The following is a 21,948-nucleotide window of genomic DNA, read 5'->3' as shown; positions in this document are numbered from 1 at the left end:
TGTTGGCTTTAAGTCTACAGGAAATTTTGCCAGCCTTGGAAGAGTACAAGATTTCTATTTACAAAATTCATTTTTTACAAAATTTCAATAAAGCAGCAAATCAAAACCAGACCGCTCAAAATAAAAATTAAAAACCCAAGGAAGACAGCCTGAGAAATTCCAGGAAAAACTGGCAGCTACAGAAGGACATGATCTGTCCAGAAGGAATACAAACATTTAAATAACTTGCTGGAAATTAGACTTTGTGAAAAATACCATTGATTCCTTTCAAGTCATTTTATTAAAAGGTCTATTAATGCTTGGCTTGCACTTTGTGGCCATGAGAGATGTTGGAGCAAAGAGCTATCAAAGGTGGCTATCAAAGTTGGGTTTTTTCCATTTAACTTTCTCTAACTATTAAGCTGCTCATTTTGTGGAGACAATCATTAGTGTCTTTAATGTGAAACAAAGCTTCTGGATAAGAGCTGCTAGCTGAAGATCAATATGAAAGATATCATTTCAGTTACAGCTTTAATAACTGTAACAATAGGGAGCCTGGCATTGCAGGCTTTATGCATTAATGTAATTTAGAATCTACCAGGTACAAATCTTATCAAACATTAGCAGTGGCTGCGTTGGGATTTTCTAGGTAAGAAAACTGTGTGATAAACAGGAAGTATTTGAAAGGTAAACTTTCATGTAATCAGGCTCATCTGCCACAAAAACATGAAAGAATTTACATGAAGAAAGTGAAATAAATAAACCAAAACAGAGTCTGGGAAAAGGATGGACATTTTTAAGGACATAGTAGTTCATGTGCTCAGAGTGCACTAGAATGCCGCTCTCATTTATATCAACACAAATATGACCCACAAAACTGGAATTTCAGCCAAATTCAGTGCAACTAAAGGTTTTATGCAAACCATCATACACAGAAAAAGAAACCTACCTGGATGTGCATTCAACTAAAACCCAAAACTGATGAGGAACTTTTTTCCCCGGCTGCCAACAAAGCACCAGAGACCAGAAGCACAACCCTTCCTCCAACCCCAATTCACAGCTCCACCCAGCAAATTTACATTCCCACCCCATTTCTTCCCACCCACCTGTCTCCAAATCCCCCTGCTACCTGCTTGATCCATGCTTTTCAAAATGGGCCCAGTTGCCCCAACCTTTTCCAGGATTTTGAGATTTGCATGGTGGTGTCAACCTTAGCCTTCTGCAACAGTTTATCTACAACCATGTTATTTCTTTTCCCAGCTCTCCAATTTCTTGATTAAAATAAAATTAAAAAAACAAAATACAAAAAACTCAACCCACCACCAAACGGGAAAAAAAAACAAGAAAAGAAAATCAGGCCTGAAAATGTTAAGCTACAAATTTTGGATCTTCCCTGCAAAGTTATTCTTAAAACCTGATGCAAACAATTGGCAGTTCTTTAAACAATTTGTTTAACTTGTGTCCAAATGTCTTCAGGTTTTAGTGCTTACAGGTGGCTACTTTAGATTTACACTTTAATTTTGAGAAAGATCTAAACTGGGAACACTGAATTTTCAGTTTATCATTTGCTGATAAAAAATGGAAAGCTCAAAGTTAAAGTAGCCAACTACTGGAAAGAGTTGGCACCTGGCATTTTAATTTTTAAACATTGGGGGGTTTTGTGTAATGAGGTTATAAAGTAAGAGTCTGACTTCAGGACCACAATCAAGAAGAATGAGCTCTTAAGGATGACAGAATCACTGATGGGAAGCTCAGTTGGTCCAACATCCAGGTTTGGTCCAAATAAATAAACAAAAGTTTGGATGCTTGTCTGGGTTTTTCTACCTGCCTTGGGGCTAGAGATGTCATGAGAACAGATTCTCTCATCACAGCTGCAGCACTTCCAGTCCTGGCCATGGATGAAATATCCAGGAGAACAATCTTTCTTACAGAGCTCTGGGGCAGGGGAGGGAAGTAAGGGAAAATAGGATGGGGATTGCACAGTCTTTCAAATCTGATTCCAAAACTGAGGTAAGATTCAGAGATTAGAAAGGAAAACACATTTTTTACTCTACTTGGGTTTGGCTGTAGTCTTCAAAGCCACTTTTTACTGCAACTGGAGAGTGTGTGGCAGCTCAGAGAGTCAATAAACACAAAAAGAAAGGTACAACTGCTTCTCAAGTTTAGGCATATTCAGTACTGTCTTAAAATAACAAACATAACGTAGTTGCATTGGTCTATGACATGTAAGTAATTTTTTTTTTTTTTTAAATAGGCTGTATATTGAGAAATGAAGCTCCTTCTTCCTCTCAAGGTGTTGGGTTCTGGGCCCTTTGAAGGGGGAGGTTCCAATCCAGCTGTGTGTCTATGCAGGTACACCCTCAACTAGAAAATCATGGATGATAAAGACCTATTTCCATTAAGGCTATGAATCACAGCAAACAGGAAATCAAACAGAAAATAAAATATTGCCATGTTAACATGACAGGATCAGATGCTGAAAAAAAAATAAATAAAGGTAGGTTGACTTCAAAGGAAATTTCATGTGATTTAGGGCAGGAGAATTCTGCTGTCAACTATTTGTCTAATAGGCACATTGCCTAACAAGGACACTCTTGTCTGTTTTAAAACCCCTTCTCATTGCATTAAACAATATTTATTAAGCTTGTGCACACACAGTGCAATAGCACATGTATTTAGGGCATGCACAAAGTAATTTGATCCCCAGTTCATCTCATTGGTACTGCAAATGTTTCACTGCAGTAATAAAACTGACCAAAAACAAAAAAAACACAAAAAACCCCTGGTTCTTTACCTCTCCTGTCATGTTGCATTGGATCACTCGGTGCCACATGATGTGATATCATGTAGCTCAATGCAAGGAGACACATGTCCCTTCTCATTGGAAATTTAAAGAAATGGAGCTTACTTTTCCCCTGTGGGAAGCTATGCAGGTCAGGTGCCCAAGACTAGCTATGGGAAGTTTGATATAATCTCAGTTTCAGTACCTACATATTTCAAATCTGACGGCATTTTTGAAAGGAAATGTGTTAGATACCACAATTGAGCTGCAACACAGTATTTAATAAAGATAGCGTAAGAGGAATATAATTCCACAGCTTATGTTCCCTGTCACAGTGTGCACTGACACAGATTTCCAGAGAGACTCCTTTAAACAACACTTTTTAAGCATATTTTTTGAAATATACAGCGCAGGACACAAAGGCCCTCAGAGAAACCTAAAGCCGCTGAAAGCACAGGGGTATAGAATCAAGGGAAGAGAAGTGATTAATGATGAAGCCAATATAAGGCTTTTTTGGATGAAAAATAGTGAAACAGTTAAGCACAGAGAATATAGATAAGGAAAATGTACAGGACCTGGGGCCAAGTTCTCCTCTCAGTTACACAAGCATAATTGTGGAGTAATTCTGTTTTAATTAATAGAGTTAATATGATGAGAATGGAATTATCTACATACAGAGCATGATTGAAACATTACGGTTGAACCAGCTTTGAGGCAGCCTCTTTAATGTGTGGAAAAGAAATATACATTCTCCACAGTCCCACTTTACAGGTAGAGAAACAGAAAAAAAAAGTACTAAAAAATCCCTTTGGCAGGAAAACATCCAGGCTGGGACCAGGGAAACATGACAAATTCCAGTCCAGCTCCTTCTCCACTTGGTTGCAATGAATAAATACAACTGAAGGCTATCTTGGAAGCCAAGTGAAATATTATGTGTATAAAATTATCTTGCTACCATCATGGCATGTTGCTGTCTCACTCCTGAATCAAAAAGATGGGGCTTTATAGTGTGTTGGTCTGTTTAACATCATGATGGCAACTTCAGTGTCATTAACATGTCTGTGTATTTGGATGCCACTTCTTACAGGATAAACCAGACAAAAAGTTAGAAGCCTGAGGAGCAGAATCAGCAGAGATTTTATGAAATATTTTTTTTCCTACTGGTAAAAACCAGAAGGATATATGGTGTGGGCTCTGAAATGATGGTAATACACAAGCACTGGGATCACTGTAATTTGAATCAGATGTTAAGGTAGAGAAAAGAATATTATTTGGAGGGTTAGTTCAAGCCTCATGTCCAAGTTTTCTTGGTCTGCTGCATTGCCTTACCAGGACAGCTCAAAGGCCACACTCTGCAGAGCTTTGGAGCAAGCAAGTTTTGAGCTACAAACTCCTGATTCAACTCGATGATGATTCTTTGGGTTTTAGCAAGATAAGGTGAAGGAGAGGAACATTTAGAGTTCCTAGAGTTCACCTCATTTCACCATTTTCACACATTTCTGATAGAAAGAGTAAAGAGGGGTGTCTCTTTCTCCTTTTTTCCTTCTAAGTTCCTGTTGGTTCCACAGCCCTGGTCCCCAGTTATCAGTGAGAAATGACAGCCTCAGTCTGTGCCTGCACTCTGCCCTTCAACAAGACATCACATTTCATGTGATATGGACCAAAACTGGTATTAGCATGAATTTCCACTACTCTTCTGTAGGTGACAATAAAATCAATCATTACTAATCCAGAAACTCCCATTTACACCTTGCCTTTCCTGTACTCTCTGAAGAGCTACCAACTCTACCTTAGAAGATATTTTTGAGTGTTACTCTGTCTACTTTCCTATCAGTGTCTCAGGGTTAACAAATGAGAGTGGGAGTGAGAGAGTGGCCAAATATCTTAAAGGGTGAGTTCAGGGTTCCTGGTGCTGCCCCAAGCTCTCACAAGGTCCTGCCCTGAGCGGTGACACCCCAAAGCTCCAGATCCTGGAGAAGAACCAGCACTGCCACCTCATGTCTCCACTGCTCCTGCCAGCATCAGACACTAAAAGGGCTGTTAAGAGATTAAAAGAAAATATGGAACAAAAGAAGTCAAGCATGGGTTTTAGATGGTAAATTAAATAATATTTCTATAACCAAGTTTTCATTTTTTGTCCCTCAAGGCATACATTACAACAGAGAGAAGTGTCTCATCTGAAAAGAAAAAAAAATTAAACTCTTTAATTTTTTTACCCTTTTTTAGATGTCCTATCAGCTTAAAAATATTTTTTATATCTATCTACACCAAGCTTTCTATGAAACTCAAAGGGATTTGTAGACTTTGAGGAATGCATTGATCTTCTCATAAACCACCCAAATAGTAGAAAACTCTATTAATGATAAAGAAAATGTTGGATTTGTTCACTACATGTTAGGAAAACAACGGGGTGGGGGGGAGGTATTCATGAAGAGGATGCAAAACTTCTTAACAGAGCATTCAGCTAGGAGGGTATTTTAATATTGAACATCCTTTCAAATAATTCCATTTTCAAGCGGCAGATGATGGGAACGCCAATGTTTTAGAGACAGCTGCTCCTCCAGCTAGCATCTCCCCACTTTTTAAAGCAAAAAAAAAATTAATAAAAAGGGGAAAGGGAAGGAAAGGGGGGGGGGGGGGTGGCAAGACGTTTGGCACGGGGTTGTGGGTCCGTGGGATCAGCTGCTCCAGCTGCAATCCCTGGTGCTGCTCTGCCCCCTGGTGCTGCCGCGGCCGCAGAGCATCCCCCGCCGAGCATCCCCCGCTGTCACTTCTCACTTCTCCGCCAAGTTCAAGGTCAGTGCCTAGCTATTTTCAGCTCATCTCTTCTTGATCCATGCAGAGAAATGACAAGGTAACGTGATTTGGGGTCAGCTGTATTACAGGAACCGTTACATAAACGGAGAAAGTGGAAATCAATCCCGGCTGACAGTGTCTTCGGGATAATCAGCGCTCACTCCATGCCGCTGTCAGCTCTCCTGCATCAAACACCATGTTACTTCTGTCACATCTCCTTAACAAAACCAGAGTCTCACTTTTGGCAAAGTAAATAAATATTTCACTCGGGCTTGCATTTAATTCATTGTTTAGAGAACTTTAACACTTTGGACTTGCAAAGAGTCCCCATTTGGAGGAGAAAAGACAGCTTACCCTGTCAGGTCCATTACTGCCTGCAAAGGGCGCTGGCAAAGATACAGTGGACTCTTATGAAACACCCCATTCCTCGTGTTTTGTGTTTGATTCCTTTAAGCAGACGATTGTCCTCCAAATCTCCGTCACCGAGCGGACCTCGCCTTCCCAAAGTGCTTCACCTAACCCACGGTCACCCCAGCCCCATCACAGCTCTTCCCCCTAACGTTCCAGGACACCTCCCCTCAATTTGTCTGATTATTATTGCTCGATCTGAACCATTTCCTGCCCTGAGCAGACATCTTTCCCCAACGCAGAATTATGAACATATCATTTCACAAGATGCGGCGCGTTAGCCGCGTCTCGGTGGCGGCACATGGTGCGGCGGTTTGGGGGGAGAGCAGCCACTCCATCCCACCCACCTTGTGCTCCCATGGAACTGCCAAGCCCGCCGAGGAACAATTTGCCATAATATTAGTTGTCAGTAAATTCAAAGACGGAGCTCCTAAAGCTATAAAATGGATTAGAAGCAATTTAAAAAAGAATTAACAAACTAGAGTAAGAGTATACTGTCAACAAACAAATGCTTCATCATAGCACTGTAATTTGGAATTTTAATTACCCCTCTGCTTCTGTAACAAAACAATGTCTGAACTGGCAGCCATTTGAATCTCTCACAGGTCATTGAGCATTCTAGTTAATTACTCTATGAATAGCCTGTTTTTCTCCCCTCTGGAAACACGTTTCTAATGGCAGTCAAGGTCTGACAAATGTGTCATCTACATAATTAGCTAGGAAGCAACACAAAACATTAAACATGCTTTGTGCCGACAACTATCAAAACATTTCATTTGTTGTCAATTATTCATTACTTTGTAGGTTCTGAAGGGGTTGTTATTATGAAAATAAGTCCAGATGCTAACAAGGTTAGAGTTTTTTATTCAAATTAGTAATCAGAGGACTAACTTTAAAAAATGTGTCTTGTGTACGTTTACGGCAGCGTTCAATCAGCACTAAATTATAAACGAATTTAGCTAAGTTCAAGTGAAAATAGCCATGGCAGAGCACATACACTAATTTGTGGAGTTGCAGCTCTCTTTGAAGTTTTAGGATCTAAGCTGAAGTAGCAAACTTTCAGAACCTTTGGCAAGACTAATTTGTGCTTGGTAAATAGAGTAAAGATTTTCACAGCGTGAGATAATGTAAGATTGCAAAAAAAAAAAAAAAGAAAAAAAATGGAGGTTTTTGAACCTTTTTTCTACCCTTCTGTCACACCGAGTAAAAGTCAAAATCAGCAATTCTGACCCCTATAATATCTTGTCTGAACTTCGGTTTGGCTTAACAAGGAAGCCAAACCAGTTACATTCACCACTCCCTTAATAGAGCTGAAATGAATTTATCCTTGCTTTCAAGAAGAAATAGGTGCTGGTTATTTCCTTTTTCTATGATCTCATTATGATGCTGCCTGTCAAGCTACGCAGCTGAAATTGTACAGTGAAACTGTGGGGAGGAGAAATAAATGGGGAGTTGAACAATAAAATTAACTTCTTCCTTTTTAGCCAGGATTATTTCAGTTGAAGTGCTATGATCTAAATATACAATAAAGAATAACTTCTCACAGGGAATATTTAAGAAAATAGAAATGAAAAAAAATATTATTCACAAAAGCAAGAGGTTTGTTTTGAACCTGAAAACACAAAATATTGGTCCTGTAAAAGAGTTGGGAGGCAAACCTGAGGAAAATCACTTATTGAAGATAAGCTGAGCCCTAAAATAGGCTCATGCATTAATATTCCCCTTTCAGCTTTTAAAGCAGAGGACTTTATGGCATAGAGAACATACAAGAGCACAGAGGGGCACATCTGTGCAGGCTGAGGGCCTCTGCCCCAGAGCCAGAGCAGCTCCTCAGGTAGGGAACGAGGGACACCGGCACTGAAATGGGTGAAAAACTGGAGCCAAGGGCTGAAGGAGGCAGTGTGTGAGCACCACGCTCAGCAGAGAGCAGATCTGTGTTTCCAAAGCACAAAACCAGTCTGAACACAGCAAGGGGACATATGACACACTTCATTTCTCGTTTTCCTGCCCTGGAAAGGAGAATGACTAACGTTACTAAACAGACTTGTTTTCTTTTAGCAATATTCGTGCTCTAGAAGTGAATCTGGACTGTGTTTGTGGACCCACAGCTTTCACACCTACCCTGAAATACTTGGAGCAAATAAGGTGGAAGCTCGCATTTATTAACAATTCCCACCCGTGTCATGGGAAGCTCATATATTTTTCTGTATCTGTCCCAGTGCTGTTACATCATTTGTGTACTCCTTGAAGGGAACACAGAATTTTTCTTTAATAGAGACAAACGTGGCTGCATCTGTAACATACCAGTGTATGATGACAAAATTTGCAGAGAATAAAGCCTGGGCAGTCACTATTTAGATCACAGTAAAGAGAATATTTTTCAAAACTACATCAGGAGAAGGTTTTCTGCTTTTAGAAATATTTTGTCAAGATTTGCTATTTCCTCCAAGAAAAAAAGTAAACTGGAGGAAGAAAAAAAAAGAGCTATCCTCAAAAACTTTCCCTAAATAAACTGCACTATAAAAGAAGCTCTGATGATCTCGCAGAGATTGAAATAATCCCTTTTTGAGCTAAAACTACCCATAGCAATGAAACTGAAAATACTCTAAAAGAGGGCTGGAGACTGTCTTGCAATTAACATTAAACAGATAACATATTTATGAGAAAGTCAAAATATTTTGGAAGCCGATAATCCTGTAAGCCTTAACGTGGTATAAAAACAACAAATAAATGCAAAGTGTTACTGTTACACATGCCTGCCTGATCAATGGTTTTCACATATTGATCTATAAATGGAGTTGACAGTCTGTGTTGGCTGCACATTTTCCAAGCAGCTCTATTTTTGTACAAAACCAATACGGGCAATTACCTTTGTTTGAGATGCCAAGTCTTATCAATTCAATGTGATTTAGTGTCATTTTAATTAAATATCAGGATCTACTTCAGGACAATCTATACAAACAAAGCCTCAAACTTGACTATAAGCTTGATTTGAAGTAAACATGTACAAGCCCTGCAATTTCAAAATATGGCTCAAAAACTCTGCTAAACAGAAGGTTTATATTTTTAGCAAATTTATTTCTGTCTTTTTGGCTAGCCATAACTTTGGCAAGTGTTCTATGATCACAGGAGTAAGAAACAAAAGAAGATTGCTTCCCATTTCTCTGATAATGTATTAGAGAGATAAATAAACCTACCAGTTTGTTTAACCTAATCAGAGAAAGCTCTAATACATTAACATTTTGGAATGTCTAAATATGTTCTAATTCTTAATATAGACGCCGACAAAAAAGACATTTCATTGTTTGAAGTTGTTCTGAATGAAGCAAAATGCACTTCCCTGGGGTTTAACAGATGAAAATAGCAAATATTCATTTACATTGCTAGTTCAGACAGTACCATTAAGCACAGAAAGAGCCCTCACTTGCCACAGCCCGTGTCCAGCTCTGTGATTTGTGCTCTTTAGACTCTACATTAATATCAATTTCAACCTTTGCACAAAGCTCAGGCATTTCCATTGAAATAAATAACACGAACCCCCAATAATCTCTTGCTTGTTTAGTTCCTGCCTCCCACATTTGCATCTGCACCACTATAAAATGCACATGTGCATATGGCCCTGCTGATGTATGATGCACATCCTTCCCTGTCACCCTACAGAAAATAATCTGTCCACCTTCAAAAGTATAGCCCCAGGTGTGCTCAGAAGCACCACAGCACATGCTTCAGACTACAGCAAATCCCTCAGAGAAAATTAGGCATTTTTCTCCTCTATAAATCACCACTCCTCTTTCTACCTTTGTGCCTGGCTTACGCCCTTTATTGTCCAGAATGGGCATTTCCTCTTTCCAAATAAGTTTTAGAAATCTATATTTCTATTTGTTGTTCAAAATGTGCCAAAGGCTGATTGCCTTAATCCACTAAAGTCAGTAGGTTTTGCATAAGTTGAGTAAAAAGGATTTGACCCATTTATTAATAGAACAGAGTGTATTGCACACACCAAGCATGGACAGCAAAAGGATGGTATGGAATCCTTTATTCAGCTGCTTCTAGGTTTTTTTTTTTTTTCAAAAGAAAAATCTCTCCAATCATATGACAAAAAATACTCAGTCAATGTAAAATAGAAAATAAACATAATCAATGGATGCCTCATGGATTATATCCATCATCTAAACAGAGGCAGACCGTGAAAACAGAAAATTTCCAAGTAGAAAGATGAGGATAAATCCTTTTTTTCTTCAAGCACAAAATAATTAGCTTTGATTAATATTCTGGTAATATGTGTCTTTTAGCAGGGATCTGCATGCCTCTAAATGCAGAAGTGAAGACTCTGTAGAAAAGTGCAACGGGAAGAACTCCTCGATTTTTTAAAAAATATTATTAAATTTACATAAATACACATTTATGCCTGTGTCAGCTGGACCCTGCTTTTTCAAGACATTTGGAAGGATAGGAGATACTCCCCTGCATTACTTTCCCCCCAATCCTTCCCAAGTCACATGCCCAGATATGTCAGCACACGGCTGATACACACAATTGGTATTTCACTTCTCCTTTAACTCGCTGCATTTCAAGCCCACAGTTGAAAGCATTTGGATCCTTGGGAATTTTTGCTTTTACTTTGGGCGTTAGCAAACAACTTTAAGAGGCTTATTTAAGTAAATACGCCCAAACACTTTCAGCCTGTCAATATCTAGTCAGAAAATTCTGCATGGCAAAAAGAGATGAAAAGAATTGAAACAGAAAGGAAATTAGTAGCATGGCAAGCTTTCAATCTATTATGTCGGAGCCAAGTTTGCTTGGTAAAATGACATATACTCGGTAAAATTCCGCTTTTATGTAATTAGCTACTAAACAAATGCAACACAAAGCAACTTTCCAGCTCCCAGCCAATGAACATATATTGCACCTGGTGTGGTTGTTGGGATACAGCAGTGAATATTTATGTCTAATTTAACTTTTTAGAGCCCTTGCTCTGTAACAGTCCAGCATACTATCCCCCAAACTAAAGTTATGTAACAAGGTAATATCAACAATGAGAAACTGCATGATAAAATCCTGCCCAAAAGTGAAAAATGCTAATTTTGTCTCATTTAGCAGCTGGATACAGAAATGCTCATTAGTTTTAAGAGGGTTAATCCTTTTAACTTTTGCATATTGATATGCCAATTATGCCTAATTGTACAAGAGGCATCAGTCAAGGTAATAGTGCATAAACACATGAAAGTTATTAAGTACATCCCAACATGTAATAAAGTAGGTGTTAATTGGTAGCTGAGTTCTGCAGGCTATTGAGGTGGATAATTCATTGAGAGATGGATCACTTGTAATTTCTCTACATAATTCCTTTTGCAGTCTCATGCTGTGATGTTTTCATGCTTGTCAAAAACAACTGCAGCCTAGTGCCTTTTGTTAAACACAGCCAATAAAATGTTAGGCACCATTAAATATACTTAACTTTTAAACTTTTTCAAAGGTACAGTTCTTCCTGGTATTACATTACAATATTCCCAATGAATTATTATTAGCAGTGTTCCAAGTTTTTGGTGGAGGAGCACTGCAAGTCAGATAAAAAGAGGAAACATATGTAGTGTGTCGGAGGCAAAGAATATAATTTAAATAAATGGTATATGGGTATCTTATCAGCTGCTAAGATCTAAACAGATTTTTCACTGTACAAATATAAGGAGAAATGAGTTAAGTTACACCAGAGAAATTAATTACTAGAACAACATATTTCTAAATAAGTCTAAATTTTGAGGTTTAATTTTGAGTAAAAAGGAAATACTGAAGGTCTTGTGGCTTTCCTCCATTTAATAACTTTGTCAAAAAGCTGAATATTTTATAGGAATCCATTACATCAACAGCAAAAAAATTATGGTTGGCATGGTTGTGAGAAGTGGCTGAGATCTGGGACTCTGTCCCCAGCTAACAGAGTTTTCCCCCTCATTTGCATTCTCTGAAAACAAAATGGATCTGGAGTCCAAAAAAGTGGCTAACATTGCATAAATAATTTTGTAACATCATATGGCCTCAGCTGCAAGTTGCCACCATTATGGAAGAAAATTAACCAGAGGAGACTCATACCAATCAGTTTGTTTAGTAGCTCACAAGGAGTACAGGGGCAGGGATGCAACTGGCAATAGAGTTCATCACTAACTATTTAATTTGAAAAAAAAAATGCTAATGGATAAAAAAACAACTCAGCTCCTTTGACTCTGTTTACTACTGAAATAACAGCATATGTTCAGTGTCTGATTTTTGTACAATTCATTCAGTCTTAAAGCAAGACGTTTTTTGTTACAAAGTTATTTGCAGAGTTTGAAATTTCCATTTGTTTTATTCTGTCTGCCTTTGAAGTTTGCCTTTTGAGAAACTGTGATATGTGTCTGAAACTGGAAGTGCTGTTCTCTACTCACTTAAGCCTTACTTAAGTGCTGTTGCAACTGAGAGTTGAAATGCTGAGTAGATGTCATGATCATGGCCACCAAAGCCAAATTCTATATTTCATGAAGGAAAACTGTTATTCCAACGCCTAGAGATACTCCTAAAAATGTATTAGTGACTTTAGATCCCTCCTTTCAAAGCATGATAATGGAACCAGTGTCTTAACACGCATAAAATAAATCTGTAGATTTTTAAAAAATTGGAAGACTCAGAAAATATTAGGAGTGTTTTACTTACGGGCTCGGCGACTTTCACATTCTCAGAGAGAATCATAGATTTGCTTTGGCTCAGCCTGTCATGGTGACTGTTGGAATTTTTGATCCTCATTTGAACAGCCCCTGTGCTATGGTGGGAAGGATTAGGCTTTTCAGAGGCTGTATCAGAAGTTGAAGACCTTTCCATGGTTGCTGGGTTGACCTGAAGAATGTGAAATAAGAGCATTAATCTAGGGACTCCCCATACAAAAACGTATCAATGCCAGGTCTGTGTCACTGCAGTCAGGAGAAGAAGCTGAGTTGTCTTGCTGGCAAGATCTTGATCATCTTTGAACACCAGGATAACTATCAGCTGTGTCAGCCTGCAGTTTTATTATTGTCCTTATCACCCTCCCATCCAAACTGCCTTGGAAGAGTTAGTTTATGTAAAAGATTATCCTTATCTCAAAAGCCATTCTCCTCCATGGTGTAATCTCCCTGCAAGCCTCTGCCACGTCCAGCTGGCAGCCACTCCACTTTGTCTTTGGCCCTGCTCACACGACACATTTTAAATCTTGCAAAGGGAAAGGACAGGCTGTGAAGCCAATTAACATATCTTACCTCCACAGTCCCACACGGGCCAGCTACAAGTGCATCTCAGGGCCACACTGAAACCCTGCAGTGTCCTGGAGCTGATAAAATAGCCCTTAATTTTCACAATCTTACCAGCAGCATGGATGAGATTTTTTGTTTCTCTGTTCATTTTTAAAATCTGAAATTGAGAAATGGCTGAGCTCTCAAACCCTTGGATGGGGAGTGGACCCAGAGTGATCACAGTGCTGCAGTTCAACCTCCCATTTTAGTGTTAAAACAACTCAACTAACTCCCTTCTAGCTATTCAAAACATTTTTGGTAGGCAAAATTGCTTTATATTTCCTGTAGAAAACACCAAGACAGTGATGTACAACACTTGCTCTGTTTTCCTCCCCCCTTGCTCACCCTCGTACTACTACATGTAGCTCGTGGGTGCAGCAATCTACTGAGAGTCACAAAAAACTGGCTCTTTATATTGCTGTGTAACCACATGAGAAAATGTGTAAGGAAGAGATACTACACAAGCTGAAAAAGCTGGTTTCCCAACTATGGAGCCAGGGAAATGGAAATCCATTTAAGTGCAGTTATAGTATAAACTGTTGAAGAATCAGCGTTTTCCAAATGGGTTGGAGAGCATGGCTATTTCTAGCAGCATCCTGGCAACTTCTGAAGGCTCTGAGAGATTAAATTCCTTGATTTCAAGAAAGCCCATTACTGTGAGAAGACATCAGAGCAGAGGAAGAGCATTATCCAGGTGTGAAGGTGGGAGAGGGAGATGGGGAGCTCTGCTGCACTTCTCTGGGCAGGACCACAGCCTGGGCAGGTGGGAGGACACAGCTCCCACAGCTTCAGCCTCTCAGCACTGATAAAACCATCCCTCACAGGAAATTGCCCTAAATGTAGAGGATGATAACAACAGGTCATGCAGTCAGAATGGCTGAGGGTGGAAGAGACTTTGGTAGGTCCAACCTGATCAAGCAGGAGCACCTAGAAGTGGTTGGCCCATGTCCAGAAGGCTTTTCATATGACCACAGGTTTTTTGGGGGATCAGATCACATCAAAGATCACATATTTCCAACTCCCCTGGCATGGGCTGGGACCTTCAAGGGAATTTATTTGCATTCATGATAGCACTCTTGACAAAAGAAAGGAGTAAGTGCTTTAATATTAGCCCATTGCTCACTCAACATGATGTACCATGATAGAAACACTGGATTTAACCCAAAAAAATCCATAACAAAAAAAAAGCTTGTGCCCATTGGCTGTTTCCTGCATTGACTCAGTTACTCAAGGATCCCCACAGAAGCTGAACCTCAGGTTATAGAAATTAGATTAAAGCTGTTTCATGCTACTTAGGAGCATGCCTGCCTATGACTGCTGCAGAGCTGGTGTATTGCACTTGAGAAAACTCTTTCCACGAATCTTTGGTGGACAGCACTGTGTGTTCTCCCTCCTCAAGACACTTCTCACCACCCTTCAGAGCAGTCAGCACCCAAATCCATGTCACAGGGATACTTTGCCATTTTGGCAGCAAGGACTGCAGCAGCTCCAAGCAGGAAATTATTTTTTCTCTCCTCCTAAACTTGGAGAGTCAAACCATTTTGTATTTCATGTTGGTATCAAATCAAAATTGCTTCTCAACAGATTTTCAGTAGGCTCCAGGCTGGAGAGCGGATCAGACTCGAGAGACGAGAGCAGCGCTGGCTCTGTCACGGATCCAATGTTTGGCTGGAGCACATTGCTCAGATTTTCTTCTGAAATCTCCCACCTATAGAGCTCTGACATATCCCTTCTCGGGAGCATTATGAGTTTTAATTAGGTAGTCTCTGCCTGGTGTTGTCAGTGCACGACGTGCCATAAAAAAGTTCAATAGTGTGACAAAGTCATGCCCTGGATCACAAGTAGGAACACAGTAAATGGCAGGGCTGCAAAGACTTCTGAAACTCTTGGTTCTAATCTCATTGAACCTTCCTTAATTTTCCTGAAATTTGAGCTAATTTGCATACATCAGACTATTACAAGGAGGCTTTCCAAGATACTAAAATTACAGGAACTACTATAAAAGAAAACAACAACAAAACCCAAAATGGAGCATTTCCACCATTAGATTTGTCATAGTGTAAAACACAGTGAGATCCTGCAGAATATGGAGGAAGTCTGCATGATATGGAAGAAAGGTACAAAAGTTGTGCCCTCTGGATTCTCAGGTAGGAATCCTTTGCTGTCCAAGCTCCAGGCAGGCTCCTGACAGCGTTACCAGCCCTACATGCCAGTAGATGGCACCCTGAATATGAGCTCCACAAACGCAACAGCACGACATTTGCATTTGCAAGGAGGATTTGGTAATCCTCATACCCTGCCCTGCCTCTATTGTTTGTTTGCTTATGTTTGTTCTTTTTGTTTTGTTTTGTTTTTTTAGTAACAGAGGGGAAGACCATCAGGAAACAGATAAAATGTTGTCAGAAAACATAAAAAGGATCCTATGCTCTGCATTTATGAGTTGGTCCTTCCAAATTGTTATTAGAAGCACCAGGGCCAAGTTTGGGCCCGTTTTGCAGGGGAATTTGTTTCACTTCCTTTGGAAGGCAGAGCTGCCAAGCCCCATGCAACTGCTTGTGCGGCACTCCGTGTCCATTATATAATTATCTAATTTGCCTTTTGGCAAACAGTTAGCATTTGGGTATAAATTTCAGTTTTGAAACCTCCTATGGTTGATTTGCTGGAGAAAGGCATTAAACCAAGACAGAATTTCCCCTTCTCTCCACCTTGCTGTTTAGAGTGTTCCTGGAGTAAAGGGGCAGGATTAACTTTGAGACATTAACCTAAGAGAAGGGAAACAAGGGTACACACTCAAAATTCCTCTTGGAAATACCTGGTTTGGGGCACTGTGGAACAGAAGGGGCAGGTTGGAAAAGGGTGAGGAACAGTCAGGGGCAAGAAAAATCCTTGACATGAGGATGGATGGATGATGCAGGGAGAGAAAACTGATTCACAGAGCTGGGAAAAGAGGTTACAGTAGGTATGAGGAAGGAGAAATTTAATTTCTGGAGAGTAGGTGAATCACTTATGGGGTAAGAAACACCACTGAGCTGAAGGAACAAAATCCCCTTTTTGGCTGTGGCAGCAGAACCAATTCAGTCCTGCACACCCAGTCACTTTCAGAGATATTTCAGGTCAAAAGCCTTCTTTTCAAGAGAAGGAAGAAGTGGTTCATCCTTTAATAAAATTTGCAGCCTCAGTGGGCCAACTCTTGCAGAGACTTTTCCCACAGATGGGTCCATGTGTTTGGAATGCTCCAGGAGGATGTAAGTCTGCTCCAGCAAGTAGCATAGCAACCTCGTAGTGCAGCAGATTGAGTTAAGCCAGGCACCAGCTACAGGGGAGAGCTGGCTGATAAACATTCAAGTGGCATTTGACAGTTCCTAAAGAGTTTAAAACTCCAATTTCCAAATGTACAGCTGACTTTCAAACACATGGTGTGGAAATAATGAGGGTTGTAGAGGTGAAAAACGGAAAGGTTATTGCTGATGCAAATCCACAGACAGCAAAGCCATCCCAGTTCTGAGAATCCAGCCCAGGTTTAGAGAATTGCATAGCAAATGGTGAAGATCAGATCTCCTCCTTCCCCACAAAGTGTTGGGAATTGCCAAAACTGTTCACCAGAAGATTTTCTTCAACGTTTCATTTAAAAGTAGAGCTTTCACAGAATCATGATGTTTGATAACAGTGAAAATATGTCAATTATTTTTGTTTGATGGGGGAAAAAATATTTTCTGTCCTTTTGAAAAGAGAAAGGAGATGACAATGCAAAGAAAAACGAAAGCAAACTCTTCCATTGCTATTTAGAGTTTCTATCAAAAAAGCAAAAATACACTTTTTAGCTTTTTGAAAAAATGAAGATAGTGAATTGCTCTTATCCCTACCATTCTTGCACCTCTTGTAGCCGAACTATGGTTTCTGTAAGTACTGCCCTCCTACAGCACCTCATGGACCTAGAATGAGTTTCATATTGAATTTATCAGTATTTTAATCCATTTTGTACATGCTGCTTTGTCCAAAAAGTGACCCTGTAATGAGTGAACTGATTGGTATTAGCCAAGAACTTTATTTCCTGAGATTTTGCTGCAGTACTGGTAAAGTCAGTATTTAGATTTTCTACAAAACAGGGAATTAATTCTTCAAGAAACAAGAAGATAGCAGTATTTCCAAAATCTGGCTTGAGCTGTGCTATATTTCCTGCAGCCACATACAGTAGAAGACAGAATGCAAATGATAATTTATCAGCATCTTGTACAAGAGCAGCTGTGGCTGCCCCATCCCTGGAAGTGTCCAAGGCCAGGTTGGATGGGGCTTGGAGCAACCTGGGATAGAGGAAGGTGTCCCTGCCCATGGCAGGGGGTTGGAACAAGATGATCTTTAGAGTCCCTTCCAACACACACCATTCTAGGTTGCTATGATTAAACAGTGGTAACATGCACTTTTCTCCAAAAAAGGAAAAAAAAAAAAAGGCTAATTATTAGAACTCAAATTTGTTAACTATTATAACATATTTTTCAGTATTTCTAAATAAGCTTTTAATTTCTCCCACGTTTTCTCCTTATGACTTGCACCACTGTCAAGTCAGAAGCAGAATGAGCATGAAAGTTTTCAACGCAGCAGAGTGCAAACACTGCAAAATTGAAGTGCATCTTGTTGCATTGACTGATTTAAGTACTTTGCTCAAGAACACACAGTACTTGAAGAGCATGGACAAAACCAGTATCACAGAAGGATAAAAATCAGCACTAGGTTCACCATCACAGCAGACCTGTGAGCCTGCAAAACCACAAAAGTGGAAGCAGAAGTTGCAGTTAACAACTGAAAAAAACAAGAGAATGCCAGACATGTGGTGAGTTGGAGAATGTGAGTTTAGGAGAATGTGTCAGTGTGTCTGTGAAAGTGCTTATCACCAAAATCAACACACCTATGTACACAGTGCTGCTGTTAGGTTTTGCCCTTGGCTACAGTGATATCTCTGCAGAGGCACAGCTCAGGGCAGCAAGTGCCTAAACACAGGCAATGATGGCAAAAAAAAAGATGCACAAATGAAAAAAACTACATGTAAAGAGGGAGAATAGCCAGTAAATTGCTCCATAGTTTATTAGGTTTTTTAAATTATTCCTATCTGCACTTTGCTGTGTCCATTTTATTTCAGCCATGCCCACGGTGCTGCTCTCAGAGCTGACACATCTCACCCCTGTGCCCAGGGCAGGGACACAGACAGCAAAGGCTGCTGAGGGATGCAGTGTCCTGGGCTGGTGCCCAGGAGTGTCCTGAAGCCAGTTTATCTGAGTACTGGAAAGCAGAGAAACCCATTGGACTGAAAATACAAAGCAGATATAACCTTCCTATGCCTTTTTATTTGCAAAAATAATATCAGGTACTTAGGAAGCAGGATTAATTTCAACCATCCTTCCTACTTTTAATCAAAGCAGGAGATCAGAAATGACACAACATCAGCACTGCCTGGTTCTTTACCCCACTTTTGTTGCTTTATACCAGATAGACAATAAACCAGAATTTAGTGCCAGGTTCAGCCTTCTGTAAAATGTTAAATGTCCTAAACTCAGCAGCTCAGTTTCCCATATCACCCAAAACTGCAATCTCATCTCTAAGTTGATGCACCCTACAAAAACCATGCTTATCAGCATTAATTATCACAACCTCTTTTAATTTTTTACCCTGTTGCAGCCATATTAGAGTTTTGCTGGTGTCTCAGAACAGACAACACACAGCAAGGATCATGGAGATCCTCTAAAAGCTGGCTTTGTAATTTCTCTTTTCTAGTCCAGTACTTGTGGACTTTCTGCAAATAAAAGCAGAAATGGCCCACTCCAATTTATATGTACAGTACCCAACTCTCTGCTGTGGTCAAAGAGAAGAGCAAATCATCTTTTATGCTTTGTTTGGAGCCATATCTCACTGTCCAGAATTTCTCTGTCACCATGTGTGGCATAAGCTGCCCAAACCATTATTCACAATTTTTTATGCTCTGAGGTATATAATTCAGTCTCTATGAAGGATGCACCTAAAGGCAAATTTCTCAACACAGCTTGACCCAAATCATAGAATCAGAGAATAATTGAGCTTGGAAAATGCCTCAAACATCATCTGTTGACAGGTCCATCACTAAACCATGTCCTGAAGCATCACATCTCCATGTTTTTGAACACTTCTGGGCACTGTGATTCCACCACTTTCCTAGGCAGCCTGTTCCAATGCTTGATCACCCTTTCAGTGAAAGAATTTTCCCTAAAATCCAATATAAACCTCCCCTGACACAACCTGAAGCCATTTCTTCCTGTCCTATCACTTAGCAGGCCATCAAAGTAGTAACTCAATACAAGAGTAAAGCATTAAACAAATCTTTAGGCTGAAAAACCTTAAAACCTTTGTGAGATTATCTGTGAGATTTTAACCTGATCCTTGGCATGATGACAATTTCAACCTCTCTGATTTATTCTCTTATATCAAGAGAGGGCTACATTTTACAACTCTTGGTTAGCAACTACATAATTCTCACAACAGAAATCTCATGTACCAGCCTAATATCCAGTAGGAACAAAACGTGTTTTCATATAACATAATTTTTTTCTGGCTTGTGCAACACAGAAAAGGTGGTTCCAGGCAGGTCATACTGGCCTGATTGTGATTTTGAGTTCCCAATGACCCAGCTGAGGCTGATGGAATCACAGCTGAGCAACAGCAACTGTTGAGCACCCCTGAGGAGGGGAGACAAAGCACTCATTGCATTATGGATCAGGCTGGGAAATGCACTTTGTAGCAAGAGGGAAGGGCACAGACTTGCCCCATGGTACAGAAGCAATGGCTTTGCTTAATTTTGGGTCTAAGAATGTACTTAAAGTTTGGTTTTTTGACGACTCAGTTCCTAAGAATTAAAGTATGGAGCATGGTACTTCATTTCTGAAGGTTTTCCACACATATTAGGGATATGTTATTCTCTACTTAGAGCAGGTCACAGACCCACATAAACAGAGTCTGCACCCCACAATACCTTACAGACTTGTACATTTGGTGCTTCAGTGATTCCCTGTCCATTGACAGATGGGCTAAAACTATGAGTGGCTTATTGATGTGAAGATTGACTGCAGCCTTTTTCTATTTTTTCAACAAGTAATAGCAATCCTACAAAATAAATTTTAAAAAATAAAAAGGATAAAATATAATAACAAAAGGTTTATATCAAGTTTCTCTTTCTAGCAAGTGGCAGAAAAATATCTTATCCAAATATATTCAATGGAAATATTATTAATCTTTACAAATTTTTGCTTTATTTTTCTCCAGGATTGGATGGAGGGAAACATGAAGAGAGAAAATTTATGTGCCTCTTCTGGACTGGCCATGGTTATCAATGATGATTTAGAAGGGGACTGAAGTCCTTCTTTGTGTTATTCTGGAATTTCATAGAGGATGACAACCCCATAGTCTGTTCCCTTCTATACATGTGCATTCTAACCCTTCCATACAAGGGTTTTCAAACCCTTAAAAAAAGGAGGACAGAAGACAAAGGATAAGAGGGAAAATCTGCTTGGTCTCTCTAGGGAAGAGGCCTGCTCCCTCTGGAAATGCTTTCCTATCTGGCTGGAAATATTCTGAAAATTGGAAAGAGAGGATAATGGGACAGGTACTATTCCAAAGTTTTGTGGATACAATGACAAACCCTTCACATCCACATTTTATGACTCCAGATCCAACAACTCTAATCCTGTAATGCTCCATGGCCTGCTGTCTGCAGGTCTTCCCTGCACAAACAAAATCTGCTTGGAAATGTCACTGGGATATTATTGAAAACAACAAAACCACATTTAATAGGGTAAAAGAAAGTCATCAAGTGACTTCATCAGGTCATGCCTCCTCTTAGCACCACTTAGCTTCCTAATTATGTTACATGGGAAAGTCTCAGCAAAGGTAGCAGTTGTTTCCAAAGTTCTTGTGTCCCAGTATATCATATGGGATAGCATAATGGAGTCTATTTTCACCATTCCCATGTCAATTCACTATCTCAGCTCCCAGTGGAACTCGAAGCTAAAAGTATCCTTTGTGTACAGTTTGGCCTGCATATGTTCTGGGAACAGTTGTCCATAGTAGAAATTCAGTTGAATATGTAAAAGAACATGCCTGAGGAAAAAAAAAAAAAAAAAAAAAAAAAAAAATGCTACTTCTAGGTCTTCCTGCTGGCAGCACCTTTCATTTCTTTCTGGATTGCTTCTGATCCAGGACACCTGCCTCTATTTTCTGTGCTGTGCAAGCTAGACTACAACCCTTCTGATGGAGAATATTGGTTCTATAGATGCAGTATTAAAACCAACCTGTGAGTTATCCTCCCATGCACAGCACTTCCAATTCTTCCAGTGGCCCTGAGCAGCCAGACTGGAATGATTTGGACATGAGACCAATGGCATTAAGTAATTTACAGCAGCATAAAATTTAGTGGCAATTTATAATTCATGCATTTAATTGGCTTGACACTAAATATGACCTAATAAGTGCTAGAGGAGAATGTTTGGTTATTCCTGACCTGTCCTATCGTAAGGAGAAGAAAATTTCCTTCTACCTCCTTCCTTTATTCTAAAGTTTTATTTACTGCAGATAAATACAGAGTAGAGCCATGGCTTTGCAGACACCTCAAGACTGACAAGTCTAAACTCATTTCACACCTGCACCTGATGCTTGTTCATGGTAACTTTT

At 39.7% G+C, this 21,948-nt stretch overlaps 1 protein-coding gene across 1 annotated transcript in view; it reads right to left on the bottom strand.

Moving 5' to 3' along the window:
- Window positions 1-21,948, bottom strand: part of ARHGAP15 (Rho GTPase activating protein 15) — a 320,887-nt gene that overhangs the window by 291,310 nt on the left and 7,629 nt on the right. Inside the window, exon 2 of the mRNA XM_054636450.2 lies at window positions 12,650-12,829. Coding sequence (XP_054492425.1) covers window positions 12,650-12,829 — 180 coding nt within the window. The remainder of the gene's footprint in view (window positions 1-12,649; window positions 12,830-21,948) is intronic.

Source organism: Agelaius phoeniceus, chromosome 7 (genome assembly GCF_051311805.1).
Source record: "Agelaius phoeniceus isolate bAgePho1 chromosome 7, bAgePho1.hap1, whole genome shotgun sequence".
Classification (NCBI taxonomy): Eukaryota; Metazoa; Chordata; class Aves; order Passeriformes; family Icteridae; genus Agelaius; species Agelaius phoeniceus.
Note: the sequence above shows the minus strand (reverse complement) of the source record. Positions and strands in the feature narration are given on the sequence as shown.